The sequence below is a fragment of the Dreissena polymorpha genome, chromosome 5 (genome assembly GCF_020536995.1).
Source record: "Dreissena polymorpha isolate Duluth1 chromosome 5, UMN_Dpol_1.0, whole genome shotgun sequence".
Taxonomy (NCBI): Eukaryota; Metazoa; Mollusca; class Bivalvia; order Myida; family Dreissenidae; genus Dreissena; species Dreissena polymorpha.
In genome coordinates, this window is record NC_068359.1 from 94,757,216 (window position 1) to 94,777,549 (window position 20,334).

The 20,334-nt window shown below is 35.0% G+C and overlaps 2 protein-coding genes and 1 long non-coding RNA gene across 6 annotated transcripts in view; 1 reads left to right on the forward strand and 2 right to left on the reverse strand.

Annotated features, from left to right (window-relative positions):
• Positions 1-824: 824 nt before the first annotated feature.
• Positions 825-19,276, reverse strand: LOC127880875 (RNA-binding protein 7-like). Its single transcript, XM_052428349.1, has 3 exons — positions 19,053-19,276; positions 3,448-3,610; positions 825-2,638 (listed from the first exon to the last, which is right to left on the reverse strand). The coding sequence occupies exons 1-3, from the start codon at positions 19,137-19,139 to the stop codon at positions 2,055-2,057; spliced, it is 834 nt and encodes a 277-aa protein (XP_052284309.1). The 5' UTR covers positions 19,140-19,276; the 3' UTR covers positions 825-2,054.
• LOC127880877 (uncharacterized) lies at positions 15,155-16,103 on the reverse strand. Its single transcript, XR_008049797.1, has 3 exons — positions 16,009-16,103; positions 15,627-15,708; positions 15,155-15,302 (listed from the first exon to the last, which is right to left on the reverse strand). It is a non-coding gene; the product is annotated as an uncharacterized LOC127880877 (long non-coding RNA).
• A 239-nt stretch (positions 19,277-19,515) lies between the features above and the next one.
• Positions 19,516-20,334, forward strand: part of LOC127880873 (ATP-binding cassette sub-family G member 1-like) — a 53,458-nt gene continuing 52,639 nt past the window's right edge. For 3 of the 4 annotated variants that reach the window (XM_052428346.1, XM_052428347.1, XM_052428348.1), the window contains exon 1: positions 19,517-19,851. In XM_052428346.1, coding sequence (XP_052284306.1) covers positions 19,653-19,851 — 199 coding nt within the window. In that variant the 5' untranslated portion in view covers positions 19,517-19,652. Of the gene's footprint in view, positions 19,852-20,334 lie in introns of all 4 variants that reach the window. The other variant, XM_052428345.1, reaches the window with a different exon arrangement.

The window sequence follows — 20,334 nt, forward strand, 5'->3', positions numbered from 1 at the left end:
CGGACAAAAGGCAATCACAAAAGCTCATCATGAGCACAAAAAGTTCGACAACCATCTGAGAGGGGCCACCAAACACAACTTGTTCCTGATACCTTTTATACTGAATTCATTTGTCTAGGATATTAAGCAAAACACAAAGTGTTACTTGAATAAACTTGTTTAAGTAAATCACAAACAAAAGTTTAAGACCCATACAATTGTATGAACAAAATTGTACTTAACCCATTTAAGCAAACACCGCAGACCCAGATGAGACGCTGCATCAAGCAGCGTCTCATCCGGGTCTATGCTGTTTGCCAAGGCCTTTTTTCTAGACGTTAGGCATAAATGGATTAACTAAGACTTTGATTGCCATAAACAAAATTAAAGACCCACATACAACTTAACGAAATTAACAGTAATATATTATTAGACTATTAATTTTTATTTAATTATACATTTTTTGTATATCTAAATGTAAAATTATTGGTTATTGTGACAGTCTGTGTTTCATCTGTATTTTGTATTTGTACTTAGGCCAGCCATTTATCTTTTTTCAGAATAAATGAAACATACTGCATTTTATTGCCTTTGTTTTCAGGCAGCCATAACATTATCTAGATTGTATAGATTTATAATTTTTATTTTAAAATTAATAAATCAAATATTCAATACATTCATATGGTGACAAGTTTCCTATTTCATTCATGGGTTTCCAGTTTTAAAAATGTTGAAACTATTTACAGATTTTGTTAAAAACAAAATACATTACAGTAAATTATGATATTTGGCATGGTAATGGTTATATTCAGCGTGGTAATGGTAAGAATAAATAACTACATACAATTTATTTACATTTATTATGAAGTAAAACTTTGCACATGACTAAGATTTATTGTAACTAACCATTACAGCTATTCCGGATAAACAGGCATACATGTATCAAGTCAAAAGATAAGATACATAAGTTCTATGAACATTTAACAAAGGTTTGACCAGCATCTGGCATCCACAAAATTAAATATTGAAACCCTTTGAGTCAAAAAAATAATTACCAGGCATTTAAATAACGACCCTTTTTCTGTAAAATGCTGTGCATGATTTATTTATGTACATTGATCAATATGGACCCTCTCTGTAAATAAATATTCAAACAATTTAATGTATTCTCGATATACTAGTCTATTTTCATGAAACAATGAGTGGAAAGATCATAATTTCAGTATTAACGTTTTTACATATAAAAAATTGTCTGACTCAATTTTTAATCAGACCTACTTTTTGTCCAACCCATGTCATACAATTTTGATGATTGAAAAGACACAGTTGCAAAATCTACAAATTGCTTTGATCATGTAAAACATGAACAAGAAGGCACATACATGTAGAAGGCATTCCAATATCAACGCCTCTTAGGACTCTGTCACACATTATAAATTACTCAAAAATGGACACAGTTTAATAATCCATTCCTTCTGTTGCTTTGACCACGGCCAACATGAACAATAAGACCAGGGCCAAAACACCCTTTTTGGGGAAGGGGCCTCAGCCTTTTTTAGGGGAAAAATAGCACGATTTTTTCTTATTTGGGGAAAATAATAATGAAACATAATATTCCAAAAATATCCACATGACTGAAAATCTTTTAAGTCGTAATTAGCCTTTAAATGTAATATATTTATAGCTTTTGAATTTGACCCTCTGTCATTCGCCGATTGGTCACGAACGACAAAATTATGTCAAGCTTATTTGATCAATACTATACGCATACCCCTCTAGGAGAATAATACAGGAGGTAATGAAAGGCATATTCAACCAATATGAATATCCCCTTCCCCTAGGAGACTTTTTACGGCTCTGGGTTTTTCCAGCCTAATAGAAGGCTCAACAAGTAAACAAGTTTGACTTTCATACGTAGTTTAGATATTACTTTGGTGAGGAATTTTTCCAGTATAATTGGGGAAAATTTTGGTCAAATTAGGGGGAAAAAAAAGGTTACTTTGGTTGGGGAAGCGGCCGATATTCGGCTCCTTCAAAGAAAGGGTTTTTGGCCCTGAAGACACAACATAGAAATATCAATATCGACCCCCCCTCCTATGACCTTGCCCGTGAGATCTCTGGCCATGTGACCCATGACTGTCATGCTGATAGCTCTGCTTCATTCTGTTAGTTTTCTCCATAACCCTCTGTCGCTTGGCTTCAAACTCACGCTCACTACCACCTCCACCCCCGCCATGCCTGTCATCATGGTAGCCATCGTTTCTGTTCCGACTGTGAGATCGATCCCGGTCAGAGTACCCACTGCGATCGTTATCCCGATCCACCTTTCTGCCGTGATGGCCCCTGCTGTTACGATTATCAGCACGTCCGTATTCCCCTTCGCTTCCAGAACCCTCCCCACCGTGCCAAGTATTTGAACGCTGGAAATTTGGTGGATGGGACTGCTGAATCAAGGGTGACATTTGGCCGCCCATCACACCCATGGGTTGATTGTTCATGTATGGGTTAAGGGGAATGTTCATGATATTCATCACGGGAACATTCATGTTCATGTTTGGAAGCATGTGTGCGCTGTTTGGTATGGGGGAGCTGTGGTGATAGGGATTGCGCAGGCTAGTCTCTCTCTGTTGCTGCTGCTGTTGTTGTTGATGACTGGAGCCTAGAAAGATAAAAAACCAACAAAGGTCAATGGTTTGTTAATTTAACAAGACTATTGCCAAGCAATTTATGTCCCCTACCGGCTTGAAAAATGTCAGATTTTTTTTTATATTTGTTGCCATACATGTAGCAACCAGAATTTATGATGTTGAAACTGGTAGGGGACAAAAATGTAATAATCATATGCTTAAAGTTTTCAATGCCTAAAATGTGAAATTAATATTTTCTGCCATTTATTTTCAACCATAAACCTGATCAAAGAATCTAAATAGCTTTAATTATTTCTTTTCAAACATATACCATTTAATAAAGAAGTGCACAGTGCAAATAATGGCCAAGACGGACAATCATGTCTTATGCACATGTACCCCATACCTAAGACTATTTACCAAGGACTTACACATGTGATCAGTTTATTCTTGGATAAATTCAGGGCATTCTACTTCAGATAAAGAAAGATTCTTTAGAAATTTAATAACTGCATGATACATCATTCCTAACTGATAATACTGTGTAAGACACGCCAACATTTTACAGAACTTTCGTATTCACCGACTGAAGACAAATAAAGTTAACATCCCTTCAGAAAAGTTCTATAAATAAATATAGTTTTCTTGCAAATTGGAACTAATCATAGAATTTCTTTTACACTACTACATGTAAATTTATCATTTTAAAGATGCCCAATAATTATCAAGCGTTTTTTTTTCCCCATATTTAAAGGGTAGAGTATTTACTTCACCAACGGTATTTTACTATTTGCAGATTCCAGAAAGCATAATTTCAAACATTTCAATACAAGGCATTCACCTGGTCTGAACTGGAGTTTCAAGACGCGACCAAACAGCTGGATTCCATCCATAAGTTGTACAGTGTACGGCACAGATTCATCGTGCGCAAATGTAATGAAGGCGAATCCCTTTGGTCGGCCATCTTTCTCCTTTGCGATGCTCACTCTCTCCAGTGGTCCTGCCTTAAACAGAAGACAAAAAGACCATGATGTGGTCATCAAAATTCAAAAAGAATCAGGCCTGTACCCAGGCCCTGAGGCACGGGCCCCTCTCAGCTGGTTGTCAAGTTAAGAATTTTTTCAAAGAATAGGCCTACTGCAATTTTTTTCTCTCATGAAAGGGCCCACAGTACACTCTCCCTCAATACAAAAGGGCAGATGTGTTTTATTGTCCCTGATCAACAAGACCATTAGCGCTAATATACTCACCAGTGGAGTTAAGCCTTTAGGCAATGTTTTCTTATTGCCTAGTACACACATCTCAGGGCATTCAATTAACCCTTGTGATCCTGAATGCTACATCAATTGATGGTTGATGTAACACATCTTTTGATTGGCAAAGGATATAGTAGCAGCGAATCGAAGCAACTGATACAGAAGGGCATGTGTCTGAAAATTGCTGAAGTTAATTATTTGTGAAAAAAAAAAAAGGAATTAATTAGAGAGGTGGTATGGTTAATCATCATTTATTTGAACCGGTAAGTTTGTTTGTCTAAGTTCAAGGACCATAACTTTGCCAAAAATCATTTGACTGGAATAAAATTCATAATTCATCTATAAGTAATGTAGGTAGACTCACTCACCAAATATCAGGTCAATATCTTTAAACAGAACAAGAGATGTGTTTACACAACGCTCCCCCTATTGCGCCACTTTGAAATAAAATTTCAATAAATCATTTGGCAGGTTTAGAAATTATCTCCCTTTTAAGGCTTATTACTTCCCTTGGATTGTATTTTTTGACTTTTGACCTTGAAGGATGACCTTGACCTTTCACCACCCAAATGTGCAGCTTCACCAGACACACTTGCATGCCAAATATCAAGTTGCTATCTTCAATATTGCAAAAGTTATGGCCAATTTTAAAGTTTTCGGACAGACAGACAGACAGTCTGACAGACAGTTCAACTGCTAAATGCTACCCTACCGGGGGCATAAAAAGAAATGTGGGACAGACAGACAGACTGCTATATGTCATCCTACAGGGGACATACAAATCAGCTGAATATCAGAGGGAGTTGCATAAAAAACCCTCGGGAAAATGGGTATTATAGAAAACAAAATTAAGTCCAATGCTCATCTTTGCCAAAAATCATTAGACCACAACGGATAACAGACATAGTCTATAATACCTCAGTCAATAATCGAGACCGATCAATGTCCGATCAGCGGACAACGTATTTTTTCGATCATCGGGCTGGCGCCAGGCTGATGATCGCACAGACACGAGGTCATTTTGTAGCATCGGATTGGCGTCCTGATTAATTTTAAGTCTCAATTAAAACTTTACCCGACGTCGTCCCGGGAGGGAATTGAACTGAGATAAAAAAAGATCAGACAATCAACGCCAGGATATTACCCAACATTCGGGTATACCCAGGTTCATTGTAAGAGAATCGGCAAAATCAGGGTATTTTCCAGGGACATAAACATCTGCCGGCAACCTTCTGATGGCCAGAAGGCCTCCGAATGATAACTGACGGATGCAGGACGGAGCTTGTGATGATGCATCTATAATGAATCAGATGTCGGGCGATCGACGGGCAATAACCGTGCGTTGATCGTCTGATCTTCTTTCAAAGCTCAAGTCAATTCCTTCTTGGGCAAGACATCCGTTTAAATTTTAAATGAGACATAAAATGACCCAGTGACCGTGCGATCATTGGCTGGACGCACTCATCTGACGGCTAAATGCCTGGAGATCGAACGAATGGTCCAGCGCATGGATTATTTGGGACTGAGGCATAAGTCATGTAGGTAGACTCTCGTACCAAAAATAAGCTCAATATCTGAAAGCATTGCATAAAGCCTTCGAAAAACAATCATAGAGAAAATTTAGGTCCAATCTTATGTCAGAGTTTAAGACAAATTGGGATGGTAAATATCTGTGTTGATGAGTGTGATAGTAAAAATGTGTAGAAAATGCTTTTTGACTTTGAATAGGATTTCGATAATGTTCATTAAACAAAATATTCACATAAATATTAACATAATTAATTTGAAAAAATCAAGACGACTACAACCAATTTAGCATTAAAATTCCCCGGAACTTTTCAGTATATTTTTCATACCCTGGGTACATTTAAGTGGGTGCCAGTCAACTCGTACCTAAGTCAACTCGCACTATAGTCAACTCCACGTTTTTTTGTCAACTCGCACGGCATTTCTGGTCAACTTGCACTTTTTGAAGTCAACTCGCACCCCTCCAAAAAATATATAGAATAGATAAAGGATGTAATATGATCAGTAGTTTATAAGTAGGTTATAATAGAAATTATGTCCTTTTTTAATAATCTTAATGTACGGTTATCACGTTTAATGGCTCTTTTACACTTGTAGTCGGTTTTTTTCACGGGTTATATGAATGTTTGTAATAGGTGTGAAAGGTCTTATATACAACTAACAATTATTAAAATGGCAAAGCATTAATCAATTAAACTAAATTGGTATGATAATTAGTCAGTATTACTTTAATGTTTGTCACAAACACGGATAATGTTGTAAAGGGTGTTGTAAACCGCGCACAATTCAATTAAAGTTAATTTAGCTTGTAATTATTATAAAAAGTTTTATTTTTATAATCAAGGTAAGTTAAATTAAAAGAAAATTAAAACGAAATTTTTTGTTGCATGCGGTTATTTCATAATAGATCATTGTTTCTTAGTTATGTATATAAATCGACTTCATTTAGAATAGGTTATCATCATCAACATATAATTGCTACCAGGGATCGACAAATTGTTTTTCAGCAACTTGCCCTGCAGGGCAAGTAGCTAAGAATTTCCACTTGCCCTGCTGAAATATGTACTTGCCCTGCAATTTATTGAAAAAAAATCAGTAACTAATATGTTTTATTGTGATTTTCTATTGGTTATAAAATAGAACTGTTAGTGTTAACTCATGAACTTCAATAAAGTTAATAAACTGTTTGAACACACTTTTAACTCGTTTTTTTTTTATTTAGCGCAGTGTGCAATAATCAACATCCGGTAAATTTTTATTCGCTGATTAAAGGTTGTTTTGTTTGGCAAAAATGTTTTAAAACTTGAAATTTTAATCTTTTAGGCCAGAAATGTCACTCACCCTGCAGGACGAGCGCTGCTGGAATATTCACTCTCCCGTAGCCGATTTCTACTCGTAATAACAAGCGGGCGAGGGGATTTGTCGATCCCTGGCTACGGAATACATGCGTATAGTGAATTCATGCGTTTTTTGTGTGATTGATTATCCGTGTATATTGTGTTCAAGGAATGTGGGTCCAAGGCAGCAAGCAATTGAATGCGATAGTTGCCAAAAATGGCAACACAAAACATGCGAAACCGGTAAGTACCATGCATTTCATTATATACTTAATATTTCATAACTTAAGAAAAAGCCTTAAGTCAAGTAGTTACATTGTATCTCAATATACCAGCTAATTGCTTGAAGTTGCTTTAAGTTATTTAATAAACGTCTAATTGTATTGTAGATTAATTTTTGTTTTTGTGATACTGTTATCACTCGATTCAAGTATTTTTAACCAATAGAAATTTTCATACGTTACTATGTCAACTGTTAAATCAGTCAACCAAGTAACAATACCTGAAAACACCATATCCTATTTCTCACCTTTAAAATTACAATAAACTGCTTATCTGTCAGTCATTCAAAGATGATGAGGGTACTGGTTATCGAGGGGTAGATAATGCTATTACTGATAAGGGTTGCCTAGAGATAAGGCTGTAGTATGGCATACTTAAATAAATATTTTATTTTTCACGCTATACAATTTAATATTTAATTAATTAATGTAGAACCGTAACTCATGTTCAAATTTCAAAAATGTTGGGCAATTTTATTAAAGTTTGAACTAAATACACATTTGATTCTTGTAAAATTGTGTTTTTTCGGCGTAAGCTGTATTAAGCCAGCTTTTCACCCTGACTTGTCCAATAATATTCAAATAAAATTTCCCGCGGTACGAATGAATACACTTCATTTATTCCATTGGCTGATTTGAGTATAACACCAGAACATTGGAAACATATCCCCGTCTTTGTAACACTATTTTACTGCATGAAACAATTTTATCTCTAATGAAAAGGCTCAATAGATTGAACAGTTTCACAATCAATTTTCGACATAAATACAGTTTGTGCGTTCACCTTTTATTTTCAGAGAATTACCAGCGCAAAAGCGTTTATACTAAAGGCTTTTTTCTCATATTAAGTACTTACTTGCATTGCATTTCAACCCGCGAGGTTTCGGGTCAATTCGCGGCCAGTGTGTGAAAGTCAGAGTTTATATACAGTTCATCACCGGAGTTCGCAGAAGGGGTTGCGATCTTTTCATTGAAGGAAAAAATTGGAATCTATGCTATTTTTGTCTGATGGAGTAAATAGTGTCGATATATCAATATTTTAGGCACAGCTGTTGCCTTGGTCGTGTACAGTTGGCGTAAACAAGCCGTCGTTTCAGCAGAGAATTGTTACCTAACTTTAATGCATCGCATTCCAATCCCCAAGGTATCAAGGTCAGTTTGCGGTCAGTTGCAGAAATCTTTATATAAACACCGTCTCGTAAACTTTGTGCACTTGAAGTCTGTTTTGATTAGAAAGATACTAAATTATGTCAATCATCGATTTTTAATATGTTTTCAACATTTGCATGATATGGACCAATTTTGATAAAATTAATTAGAAATATTTATCCATTTAGACCAGTTTATTAAGCATGAGCACAATAATTCACAATACTATAATTATGCAATTAAATAATATTCGAGTCAGTATTGCCGGCTGACCTATATGCACTCGTTTATTTTCATGTTTCTTGTGTTTTTCTATTCTGTAAATATAGATATCTGAGTAATAATATCACATAAAGCAAAATAAGCCACGAAATCTGGCGCAACACCCCATAATTGATTTGCTTGTGATGTAGCTAAGAACTGCGCAGAAAAAAGGCATCCGCTACTTTTTATCTCATAGAGATAACTTTTGATCGTTCATAAACATCGACCACAATCAACGGGGTATATCTTTTTTAAAGATATTTCTTGTTTCCTATAATTGTGTGTGCAATAAGTTATATGCGTATAATAGCATAAGTAACGGGATCTCCATTAAAGGGATCTTTTCACGTTTTGGTAAATTGACAAAATTGAAAAAGGTTGTTTAGATTTGCAAATTTTTGTTTTAGTTATGATATTTGTGAGGCAACAGTAATATTGAACATTTACCATGGTCTAATAAAGCCATTACATTGTATATGCATCTTTTGACGATTTAAAAACCTGAACATTATAAAGCATTGCAACACGAAATGATTGAACAATTTGGAGAGTTCTGTTGTTGTCGTTTTATTTTGTGAAACTATGAAGATTGCTTATATAAAGTATAAAATACATCATTCATACATATTTGGCAGGATGACCGAGCAGTCTAATTGGTTTATTATTACTCCAGGACTCGGGGGGTCACTGGTTCGAGCCCTGCTGCAGGCTACTTTTTTTTCCTTTGATTTATTTTAGTCTTGATTTTTTACTGGAGCTTTTTAGATCCAATGTTTAAATTTATCAATATAAAGCATTTAATGACAAACTTAAAAACATGCCAAGATCTGTGAAAAGGCCCCTTTAATTGTTGTAAGACAAATTATTACACCTTTAATAATTAATAGGATGATCCGTTCTTCGATTATCGGTCTCAATGTCCTATTCATTAAATTACAAATATTATTTCTATCATATTTCTAGTTCAAAACAACTTAAATATTTGCATGTACACAAATTTTTTGTGATATAGATATATATGCAACGATAATGGTTGATTGCATGCGATACGGAAATATTTGTCAAATTTAATTTGTTTGGTGTTATTTTTTGTTTTTTTTTGTTTATTTGTTTATTGATTCCATTTGCTATTTACTATGGAAAATCTGCTTATAAAATGAGTAGTGATTTGGGAAACCAGGTCTTAACAAAAGTGAGTAAACTTGTATTAATTTGATATCAGAAAATAAGCTGCACAATTCCTTACATAATCAGGGCTTAACACTAACTTTTTTTTCAACTAGCCCATTCGGGCTTTTAAATGCAGAACCTACCAGCCCTGACCAATCTTTCATGTGCCCTGACCCAAGAATATCAAAACCTTTATATTTATCATTCAACTGGTATTTTCTTGTGCATAGAGATGCGCAATTGTGATTCAATAATTCTTATTAGCTTGCCTTTCTAATGCTAATGAATTCAATATTCATCTACTTTAGACATCTATTTGTAATCTTCAGTTCACGCCATTTTTAGTACAATCCCTGGGGATATTTGTGTGAATTTTTGGTCCAGAGCATTTCTTGGTCTCATTGTGTAGGGGAATGACTGAAGTTTAATTTTAGTCAGGGTGGACTGTTCAATTCCTGGTCGTTTCCATGGAAACAAAGATGGCGGCTATTAGAATGTCATTTTCAAGGGACCATACCTGTGCAAATCTTTCGTTTTATTAGTTTTATATGCCTACATATTTTGAATTAAATTCCTCTGATGTTTCAAGCATTTATATTGGGCTTTCAGATTTTCTGTTCATTGAGGTCAAGAAAGGTCATGGTCAAGGTCATCTAAAGGTCAAAATGTACAAAATGCTACAAAATTATGGTTTCTACCCAAAACCAATGTGTTTTTATATAAACAATTTAATAGATATATGCTCAAATAGTGTTTTTAAACAAAGTGCAGTAAGTACTGAGAAGGATAAAATTTATTTTAAGGTCATAACTTAAATAGTTTTCAAATTAGAAGTCATTACGAGGCACCATTCAAATACGTAATTTTGCCTAGAAACTTAAATGTAGGAATAGTTGTTTGTTTAACTAAATGATATAATAATGCTTATTTAACTAATTGCATATTTAGTTCAAGGACTGAATTAAAAACTGATGTTGATTTTAATATAGGGCCTTGCCAGTTTATTTTTCAAAAGTGTAACCGATAACTATTTGTAAGTGTAATTGTATTTGGATAAAAATATTCGGATAATTGTTTCATTTGTTCCGGCTCATTATAGCACATCATGATAAGTTTAAAATAAAGAAAAACATTTTGTAGGGCACAGCATTTAATGTTTTTAAAGTGTTATATATTTCGGATACAACAATTCGGTAACTAGAAATGGCGCGGCAGAGGCCGACGCGTATCCCCACGCCGAATGTTTGACCTAGGTGTGCCCCAGGGTTGGTAATGGGGCCATGCATAGCTGAGATTGACCGTATTGTCATAAGAGAAGTTCATCATCAATTAGAAGTGAATTGGTGTAGAAATGAAGAAGTTATAGTAAAAGGCAATTTTGGGTGGGTGTGACATATGTGGGCAGGGCGCCCCAGGGTTGGTAATGGGGCCATGCATAGTTGAGATTGACCGTATTGTCATAAGAGAGGTTCAGTATCAATTTGAAGTGAATCGGTGTAGAAATGAAGAAATTATAGTAAAAGGCAATTTTGGGTGGGTGTGGTCTATGTGGGCGGGGCGCCCCAGGGTTGGTAATGGGGCCATGCATAGTTGAGATTGACTGTATTGTCATAAGAGAAGTTCAATATCAATTTGAAGTGAATCGGTGTAGAAATGAAGAAATTATAGTAAAGGCAATTTAAGGTGGGTGTGGTCTATGTGGGCGGGGCCCCAGGGTTGGTTATGGGGCCATGCATAGTTGAGATTGACCCTAATGTCATAAGAGAAGTTCAGTATCAATTTGAAGTGAATCCGTGTAGAAATGAAAAAATTATAGTAAATGGAATTTTTTGGTGGGTGTGGCCTATGTGGGCGGGCGCCCCAGGGTTGGGATTGGGGCCATGCATAGTTGAGATTGACCCTAATGTCATAACAAAAGTTCAGTATCAATTTGAAGTGAATCCGTGTAGAAATGAAAAAATTATAGTAAATGGAAATTTTTGGTGGGTGTGGCCTATGTGGGCGGGGCGCCCCAGGGTTGGGAATGGGGCCATGCATGGTTGAGATTGACCGTATTGTCATAGGTGAGGTCCAGTATCAATTTGAAGTGAATCGGTGTAGAAATAAAGAAGTAAATGTAAAATAACCTAAAAAAATGAGTGATAATTTCTGACGCGGCCCCACCCCAACCCCTATAACTTTTGACCCAGGGGTCAGATCAAAATTCCAAATAGTGCAGGGTCGCACATATGCTCATAGCTACCATGTGTGTAAATTTCAAGGTTCTAGTGCTTTTAGTGTAGGAGGAGATAGTGGCCAGGACGGACGGACAGACGGACGGACAGACGGACGGACGGACGGCGGAGATCACCACAATATCCCCACCTTTTTTTCAAAAAGCGTGGGGATAATAATTATAATTGTACTTTATTAGCTCGGCTGTTTTCGAAGAATACCCGAGGTATTGTCATAGCCAGCTCGTCCGCCGTCCGCGTCGTCCGAAAACTTTAACATTGGCCATAAATTTTGCAATATTGAAGATGGCAACTTGATATTTGGCATGCATGTGTATCTCATGGAGCTGCACATTTTGAAAGTGAAAGGTCAATGTCAAGGTCATCCTTCAATGTCAAAGGTCAAAAACATTTTTTTATAGATATTTTTTTAAAAACTGCACCCACAGCCGAGCGTTTGGCACCCGTTCCTTTGTGTATGTTCTTGAGTATGTTTAAAGGGCTTGTGCTGTTTTACTGTAAGTCGTTTATATACAGTTTTATTAATAAATTTTGAAACAGAACGATTAAAACTGGTGGAATTCATTTTAAGTGCCTCGAAAGTTTTAGTTCAATGCATAGTGTACAACTTTGGTATATGCAGCGATCCTTTCCGGTTCCGGTTCCTATACAAAAATCAGAGTTAGTTAAGGTCAATCACAAGTGTATGCTTTAAAGAAAATAAAATACGTTTTTCTAAATATTTCCAATTTCTTTATTGAATTTTGCTTTGTTTCAAACTTATTCTGTAAATATACCAACATACACAATTTTCAAAATTAACTTTCAATGATCATGTTAATTTCATTTAATATGTTAAAATATGTCAATACTATATATAGAATTGTTAAAATTATAATCCGTTCCATAACAATAGTACAACATGTTAAAAGGTAAACATGAAGATTGATAGAACTCTAAAAAGTACATACATGTTATGCATGTGTTTATACAAACCAAATGTGTGTACATATGAAAAAGTGAATCACAGAACCTGCCAATAAGAAAAACAATATAGATCTAGGGATAAATCATTACTTATAACAAGTATTTTTATTTTGACTCGTTCATTTATAAAGCAATGCATTGTAGTTGCATCAATACTGACACAATTAAAATCACCGTAAGAATATTACAACATGTCAATCTAGTCAAAATGTGATTTGATTAAGTCATCAGAAACTATATGTTACACTTTCAGCTGTGTGTAAACAAACGTAGAATTAAAACTTATCACAGAAATACAATACATGAAATTAACATGTTTTAAACTATCTACAAATTACGTAGCATAATTAACACAAATATGACATCGTTAATGTGAAACTTGTTATTTTTAATGACAATTTAGAATTAAATTGCAGAAACGAAATATATATTGATCTGAGTCTGCAGTATACGCGACTCATAAAATGTTCTCGTCTATATTCCTAAAAGATAGACACAGAACTTCTTAGACATGCTAATGCTTACATTAAAGAATAACTCTGTTAATCAATTTCTATGACATGTTCTTCAACATTTTTCCCTTTTTATTTATCAATCTGTACAGGGACAGAAAGTAGATTGTTTGGGTTTTTACAAACAGTGCCTTGGCAGTTGCTTCTGCATTTACAATACTTGCAGCATGAAACTCCAGCCTTTCTACAAAGACATCTCTTTGTGGAACTTCTTTGCACGCGCATGTAACAGCAATTTTGTCTGGAACACTATTATACGCACGTGTTGGTACACTATGTCCATGTTCATCAGTTGTATATCCGTACATTTGGGGATCAATGTTAGTTACTTGTTTGTGTTTCGTCCATACAATGTACTTGAAGGAATGTAGTATACAGACATTTTAAGATTTGGTCCTTAATTGAATGACTTATTGGTGGAAGACTTTGTATATCCGCTGCCTTTCCTGTATGGTGCAGATCATATCGGAGACTATCCATTGTTGTACATTGACTGTTTGGCTTAATTACTTGAACCAGGTATTCCTCGGCTTTCAATAGTACATCTTCGGGAGTGTCGCTCAAAGTCTGACCAAAATTCATCAAAAACTCTTATGGATGCGCCTTTAGTGCAGAAAGTTTGGTCTCTATTTTGTTAGTATTGTCACAGCCAGTTAGAATGTGTGCAGCGGGTAGTACCTGACAAAGTGTCTTGTTCTTCTCAGCGATCAGATGAAGAGGAATATAACGAAGTGTATTTCCTATTCCAGCCCTTATCCACAGCTCTTCTAAGCCATTTGTAGACAATCTTCAAAAAATGAAGTCCTAAAACCGTCACGTCTGTGTCATTGGAAAGCAGCACAATTCCTTTATAGCCATGTTTTGCGATATTGATTGCATAGGGCACAATGCGAACGTCACCTTCTTCTACAAACAGCTTCAATGACTCGATACAGTTTTCATTGCCATTATTTACAGCAATACAATCAGTTGCTATTCCGTCTATTACAGTGCTGCTTAATACTAGTTCTACATTAGGCCATATATTGTTTTCATTTTTTTCTAACCCATTTGCTCAAGAGAATTTGTAGTTTAACTTTATTGGAGCCAGATGCCCAGAAAGTATCCATATTTACTGGCAATGGCGTGTCTTCATTGACCATGTTGACTTCAATAGGCCTGTATCTTGACCGCCGGGATCTCTTGTTGTCTTTTATAGAACCTTCAATGTATGAATCAAATACAAAGTCTAGTCTCTTGGCTGTCCTGCTCAAAGCAGATATACATCTGGCAAATGCGGTACATAGGTCATTGAATGTTCTCAACCTGAGAAAGCCTCTCTTCTTCTGGATTTACACAGTATTTGCATCTTACAACTTTCAGATTCATACTGTCGCAAATATCTACGCATGCAGTTACTGTGATAAAACAATTCTGCACCAAACACTGAATATTCGTCTTGCAAGTCGCACACCCTAGTGTATACTTCATCTTGAAGAAACAACGCTGATTCTAGAAATGTTCTTGCCCTGTCACATTCAGATATTCTGTATTTCTTAGTATTACCTTTGCATTTTACCTGAGCACATACAATACATGGTTTAGTACTGGGATTTTCATCATGAGTATTTATGGTAATTCTTGGTTTTGAAACAGATCTACGTTGCTGAACAGATAAAGACACATTATTGGGTTAATCTACTTCAATTTGGGCTTGCTGGCACTATATTTACAAGAGCTACTGGCTATTTTATCTAAAGATTTATTATGGGTGTATGCTTTATAACACATATATAAAATATGATACACAAAGAAATCAGATTCAAGTCTAAGTAAACGTTCATTGACACAGTCATTTCTGATACTTGCTGCTTCTTTTACTTTCGATCTCCCATTTTCTGAACTCGTTGTAAACTGGTCTGTATCTTTTTGAAAGATGATACACTTCAAAATGTCTGGTCCGGATTGAAATAGCCTTGGTCTCTTGCTAGGAATGGGAGCATCCTCCTCCATGCCTGAGCCTGTATTAAATTGAAACACAACAAAAATAGTGTTAATATTATAACCTATTTTTTTAAATTTGATATTGATTTTTGCTTTGTTTGAATATCGAAAGTTGTTATATTTCAACTTTGCTTCTAAGATTAACATGACAACTTGGAAATGTGGAAGAGGTAGTGGGTTTGAGCTATGTCGTGCTTTTAATAACTGTTTGAAAAGAACAAACTGAGCCTGCAATTTAAGTAGGGTTTGAATGAAGGTAGACTCTACGTACTACTATTCAATTTGATAATATTGATACTTGAGTGACTCTTTGTTTTCTTTGATTATTTCTTTTATTTTACCTCCATAGCGTGTATTCAGTTTCTTCTATAACGCCTGATTTCGTAAACATAAACTCCACCGCAACAAAACTCCAGAAGTCTTCTGAAAGGATATATAAAAGAAACCAAAAATTAATTTATCCGAAATATACTTATCCAAAATATATAACACTTTAAACATGTGAACAGCAGGACTTTCCATAGAATTTTTTTTTTCTTTTCATTTCAAACTTAATCAAAATGTGCTGAAATGGGCAAATAAAAATAATATATCCGAAAATCTGTTTATCCGAAGACTATTACACTTAGAAAAAAATATTGAACTAGACCCTCCTCTTAGTAACTTCTACTTTTAATTTATAAACAAATAAAAACAAAAATTAATAATTGCAATAACACTTACAATCAATACCGCGCTGAACGGTTCAAATGTCTTCATTTTGCGGTTTGAAAAAAGCATCTGTTGCAGACGACACAAGTTTGCTGCAAATGGCGTTTCTATATCAAAGGGAGGTAATTTAGGTTTACAGGTTATGTTAAATGTGCATTATAGTATAATGGCTAATTCTAGTATGCATATAAAACTAGTGCTTTAAAGATTGGATGATTGATTTAATTGTCTATAGGACAAACATTATATGCATGAGGACTTCAAATGACCTTGACCTTTAAACCATGTGACCTTGACCTTAAATGACCTTAAAATAATATGATATTATCAAAAGAAAAAGGTACTGACATTAAAATATATATCATTTGAAGGTAATTTCCCTGTTAGGAATGTGTGTATATTATGCACACATTTATAGCATATGACATTGTGTTGAGCAAAACCAGTGTAATTATAATATCAGTTTTTAAGCAAAATAACGTTTTTGAATGGTGCCACGTAATGACATCTAATTTGAAAACGATTTAAGTTATGACCTTAAAATAAATTTTGTCATTCTCAGTACTTACTGCACTTTGTTTAAAAACACTATTTGATGTATATCTATTAAATGGTTTATATAAAAAACATTGGTTTTGGGTAGAAACCATAATTTTGTAGCATTTTGCACATTTTGACCTTTAGATGACCTTGACCATGACCTTTCTTGACCTCAATGAACAGAAAATCTGAAAGCCAAATATAAATGCTTGAAATATCAGAGGAATTTAATTAAAAATCTGTAGGCATATAAAACTAATAAAACAAAAGATTTGCACAGGTATGGTCCCTCGAAAATGACATTCTAATAGCCGCCATCTGTGTTTCCATGGAAACGACCAGGAATTGAACAGTCCACCCTGACTAAAATTAAACTTCAGTCATTCCCCTACACAATGAGACCAAGAAATGCTCTGGACCAAAAATTCACACAAATACCCCCAGGGACTAGACTATTTGGGAGAAATCTCCTTTTTTTCCCTCATACTTTCACTTACTTTCCTCCATCCCTTTTCTTTTCTTATCTGAGGAACCCTCATCCCCACCCGTAAAGCCAAACCTTTTTTTACATAGATTGCCACGGTTACCGTCTGACAACAAATGGTAAGTGAATCTTAGGTTTCGCAAAATAACGTGTTACGGTAGTTGTAACAATTGTACAGGGTTTACTCTCTACTAAAAGTCGGGATCGACCATTAATGTTAGTTTTGCTAATTGAATTGCTTAAAAAAGATTGTCAAAACACTTCTAAACGATCAAACAAATTACAATTATTTAAAATTGATAAACAACTAATAATTTTATAGTAACTTTGTGTTAATGTCGAGTTGCCTCCATCCACCCTGGACGATCCTGGGCGATCCCAGCTTTTAGATTATAACGTATTTTTATCGAGAAAACACGTCACTACGAGGAAACCAATCAGAACCGTATCTATTGGAATTCCGTTTAAAAATAGGTACTGACGTGTTTTACCAGGAAAACTGCCGGGGATTTTTTGAATTATCAGCCTCTTTTTGATTGCAATAAGGGGGTTCCAAATCTATTTTGAGATACGATCCGTTTGTTGTCTCCGACTTCACTCTGGGATTTAATTGTCATCTGATCGTACTGTATTAAGATTGTTGCATCTTTGAAAAGCTTATTTAAAATGCAGTTTATTGATATAGAACACATAATCCCTCCCAAAATACACACGACCGGTCGGGCATGTTCCTGGGACATTGGCTAGCCCGGACCTAGGTACAGGCAGTGAATGTCATTTGGACGTGCCTAAGTGTTAAGCCCTGATAATGTGTGTTAATATTGTAATAAAAATTAAAATAATAGTTAAAACTTTTTAACAGTACTTTTACGGACTGTTATGTGCCAATAATGTAACTATCGTGTAAACAATATTTTGTGAAAAAAAGTGTTATTTTGTGAAGACATTTTACTAAAATGTATTAAACAAAACTCTTAAAGTGTTTCCAATTTGTGTTTATGCATAAATTATTCATTTAGAACCCATTAACACATCAATAGTTTTACTACAGTGCGAGTTGACTTAGGTACGAGTTGACTTCCGTGCGAGTTGACCAAACAACGTGCGAGTTGACTACCGTGCGAGTTGACTTAGGTACGAGTTGACTGTACGCCATTTAAGTATACTAACGAGTACCCGGGGTACATTTAAGTATTGTTAATGTACCTCTTCTCGAACCTGACCCCTTTTCAAACCCTTCATTTGTTTACATTTTATTCGCATGCGCACTACGTCACCGTTTTTTGTGTATATGTCATTTGTTTACGACGACTCATACGTAGTGGCAAATCGACGAAAATAAGTCAAAAACTGTTAGAATAAATGTAATTATCATAAAACATGCAAAAATCAATGTATTTCTTTATGCTTTTTACATATATAAGGATTTTCCTTAAAACACTTTAAAAACATGGTCTAATTTTTGTTGTCAACTTGTCTTGACAATTTACACATTTTGGCTGCTGCAATAAGTCACGTGACTATGGTCTAAACATGCGACTAATTTATTTATAATTGTGTACACTGAAGGGTTCGAAAGCAGGTACTCGTTGTTTTGGCGGCATTGATAGTTTTACATGATATGGATGTGCTGGAAACTTGCAAAAATCTGTTATCAAAAGAGGATTTACATAGCAATTAAAGTTGCCAGCCATATAGAAACAAGTTATTTATCAAATAGAGTACTAATTAATATGTTTCACTATTTTCATTTTTATATTTGAGTCACATTGACGAGTCAAAAAATTAAGAGGTTCGAAAGATGGTTCGTCCAAGCCGACTATGACAAATGGAGCTCTAGTGGCCTTAACTAAAGTGCCTGCCTTTTGCAGTTTAATAAATACTAATGCATATTTATAAGCGTTATGCAAATTTTTTTTTTTAAATGTCGTTCGAGTGATAGTTTTCAAATAACCCAAGCGATATTTATAACAGTAATTTTGGCAAAACGCGTTAGGTCGAAGTGATGGTGCGAATCGTTCTTGTGAGTTACCTGCAGAAATAGCTCGTACAACAATTCGTCCGAAACTTTATCTGACAAATTGCCAACCCACAGTGTTCTATCGACTTCGGTAGACATTCCTAAGAATGGAAGCCCTTAAGAATAAAAGAAAAGTAAAACTTATAATGCAGTAAGGTTATATTGCAATAAATTTAAAGTAATCCACATATTGTAGGTTCCCTATTTAATCTGCGGCAGCAGGTCATGCCCTGGCAGTCTTTCCAGAACGGAAACCAAATCATGTCACATGGACATGTTTACATTTTTGGATCAGTCCATTTAGAAGGATGTGTCAGGTTTATGCATCGTTTAAAAAACAAGTAGACCAGCACATTTGCGCATATAAAACAAAAATAAATATATATATTAATATCTCACTTGGCCTTGTCCCAAACGTACAATACGTTGGACACCTATTAATATGTTCTCACGTTAATTTGTATGAAGTCCCTCATATCATTTTATTGAGATCGCTCGACACGAGCGGAGGAAATTGACGAAAAAAATGGCTGACACGCAATATGTGAACATAAAGGAATGACATTATTTGCGTGGAAAATCGTTAAAACAACTTAACCAAATTCAAAAACGATGGCGGAGTTGCTATCTGTCCACGTTCATATACCATTGAAAGATGACATTACGTTGAAACAATCCAAAAGTGCTGGAATTTTAAAGGCGGGCGACCAATCCTCGAAAGCTTCTAGCAAATATGACCTTCGCAAGAAACGCAATTTTGACATAGAGTTCCGAGATCTGAAGTATGTGGTGAAAGATGGACACCAAAAAGGTAAACTTTGCAATTGTGTTTTTTAAGTTGGTGTGCCCACGAGCAACTATTTAATTTTGGTGCACTGACATCGCAAATGCGTTCGCGAATCTCGTTAAGAATGAATAAATCAATATGATACAGGATTGTAAACAAAGGAAATTCTGCTCAACACAATGCACAATAATAAAACTTATAGTAGCTTAACAAACTAAAGCAAATACGTAAGAAAGCAATGAACAGGTTTTTTTTCCACTTTTTGGGAAGATAGCCCATGGCTTTGGAATTGGGAATTTTATCGGCATTTTCATGAAATTGGGAAAATAAATTCATTAGCCTTTTTTCCACACGAAAAGTCCAATGATTAGAGAAATACTAAATTTGATATAACCCTTTATAATCATTCAAATTAAAAAAACAAAATTATATAATACTTTGTTAGATGTAATTGAATTAAAATTGAGATAAAATACACATTAGACTTCTTTAAAAAAAAAAATAAAA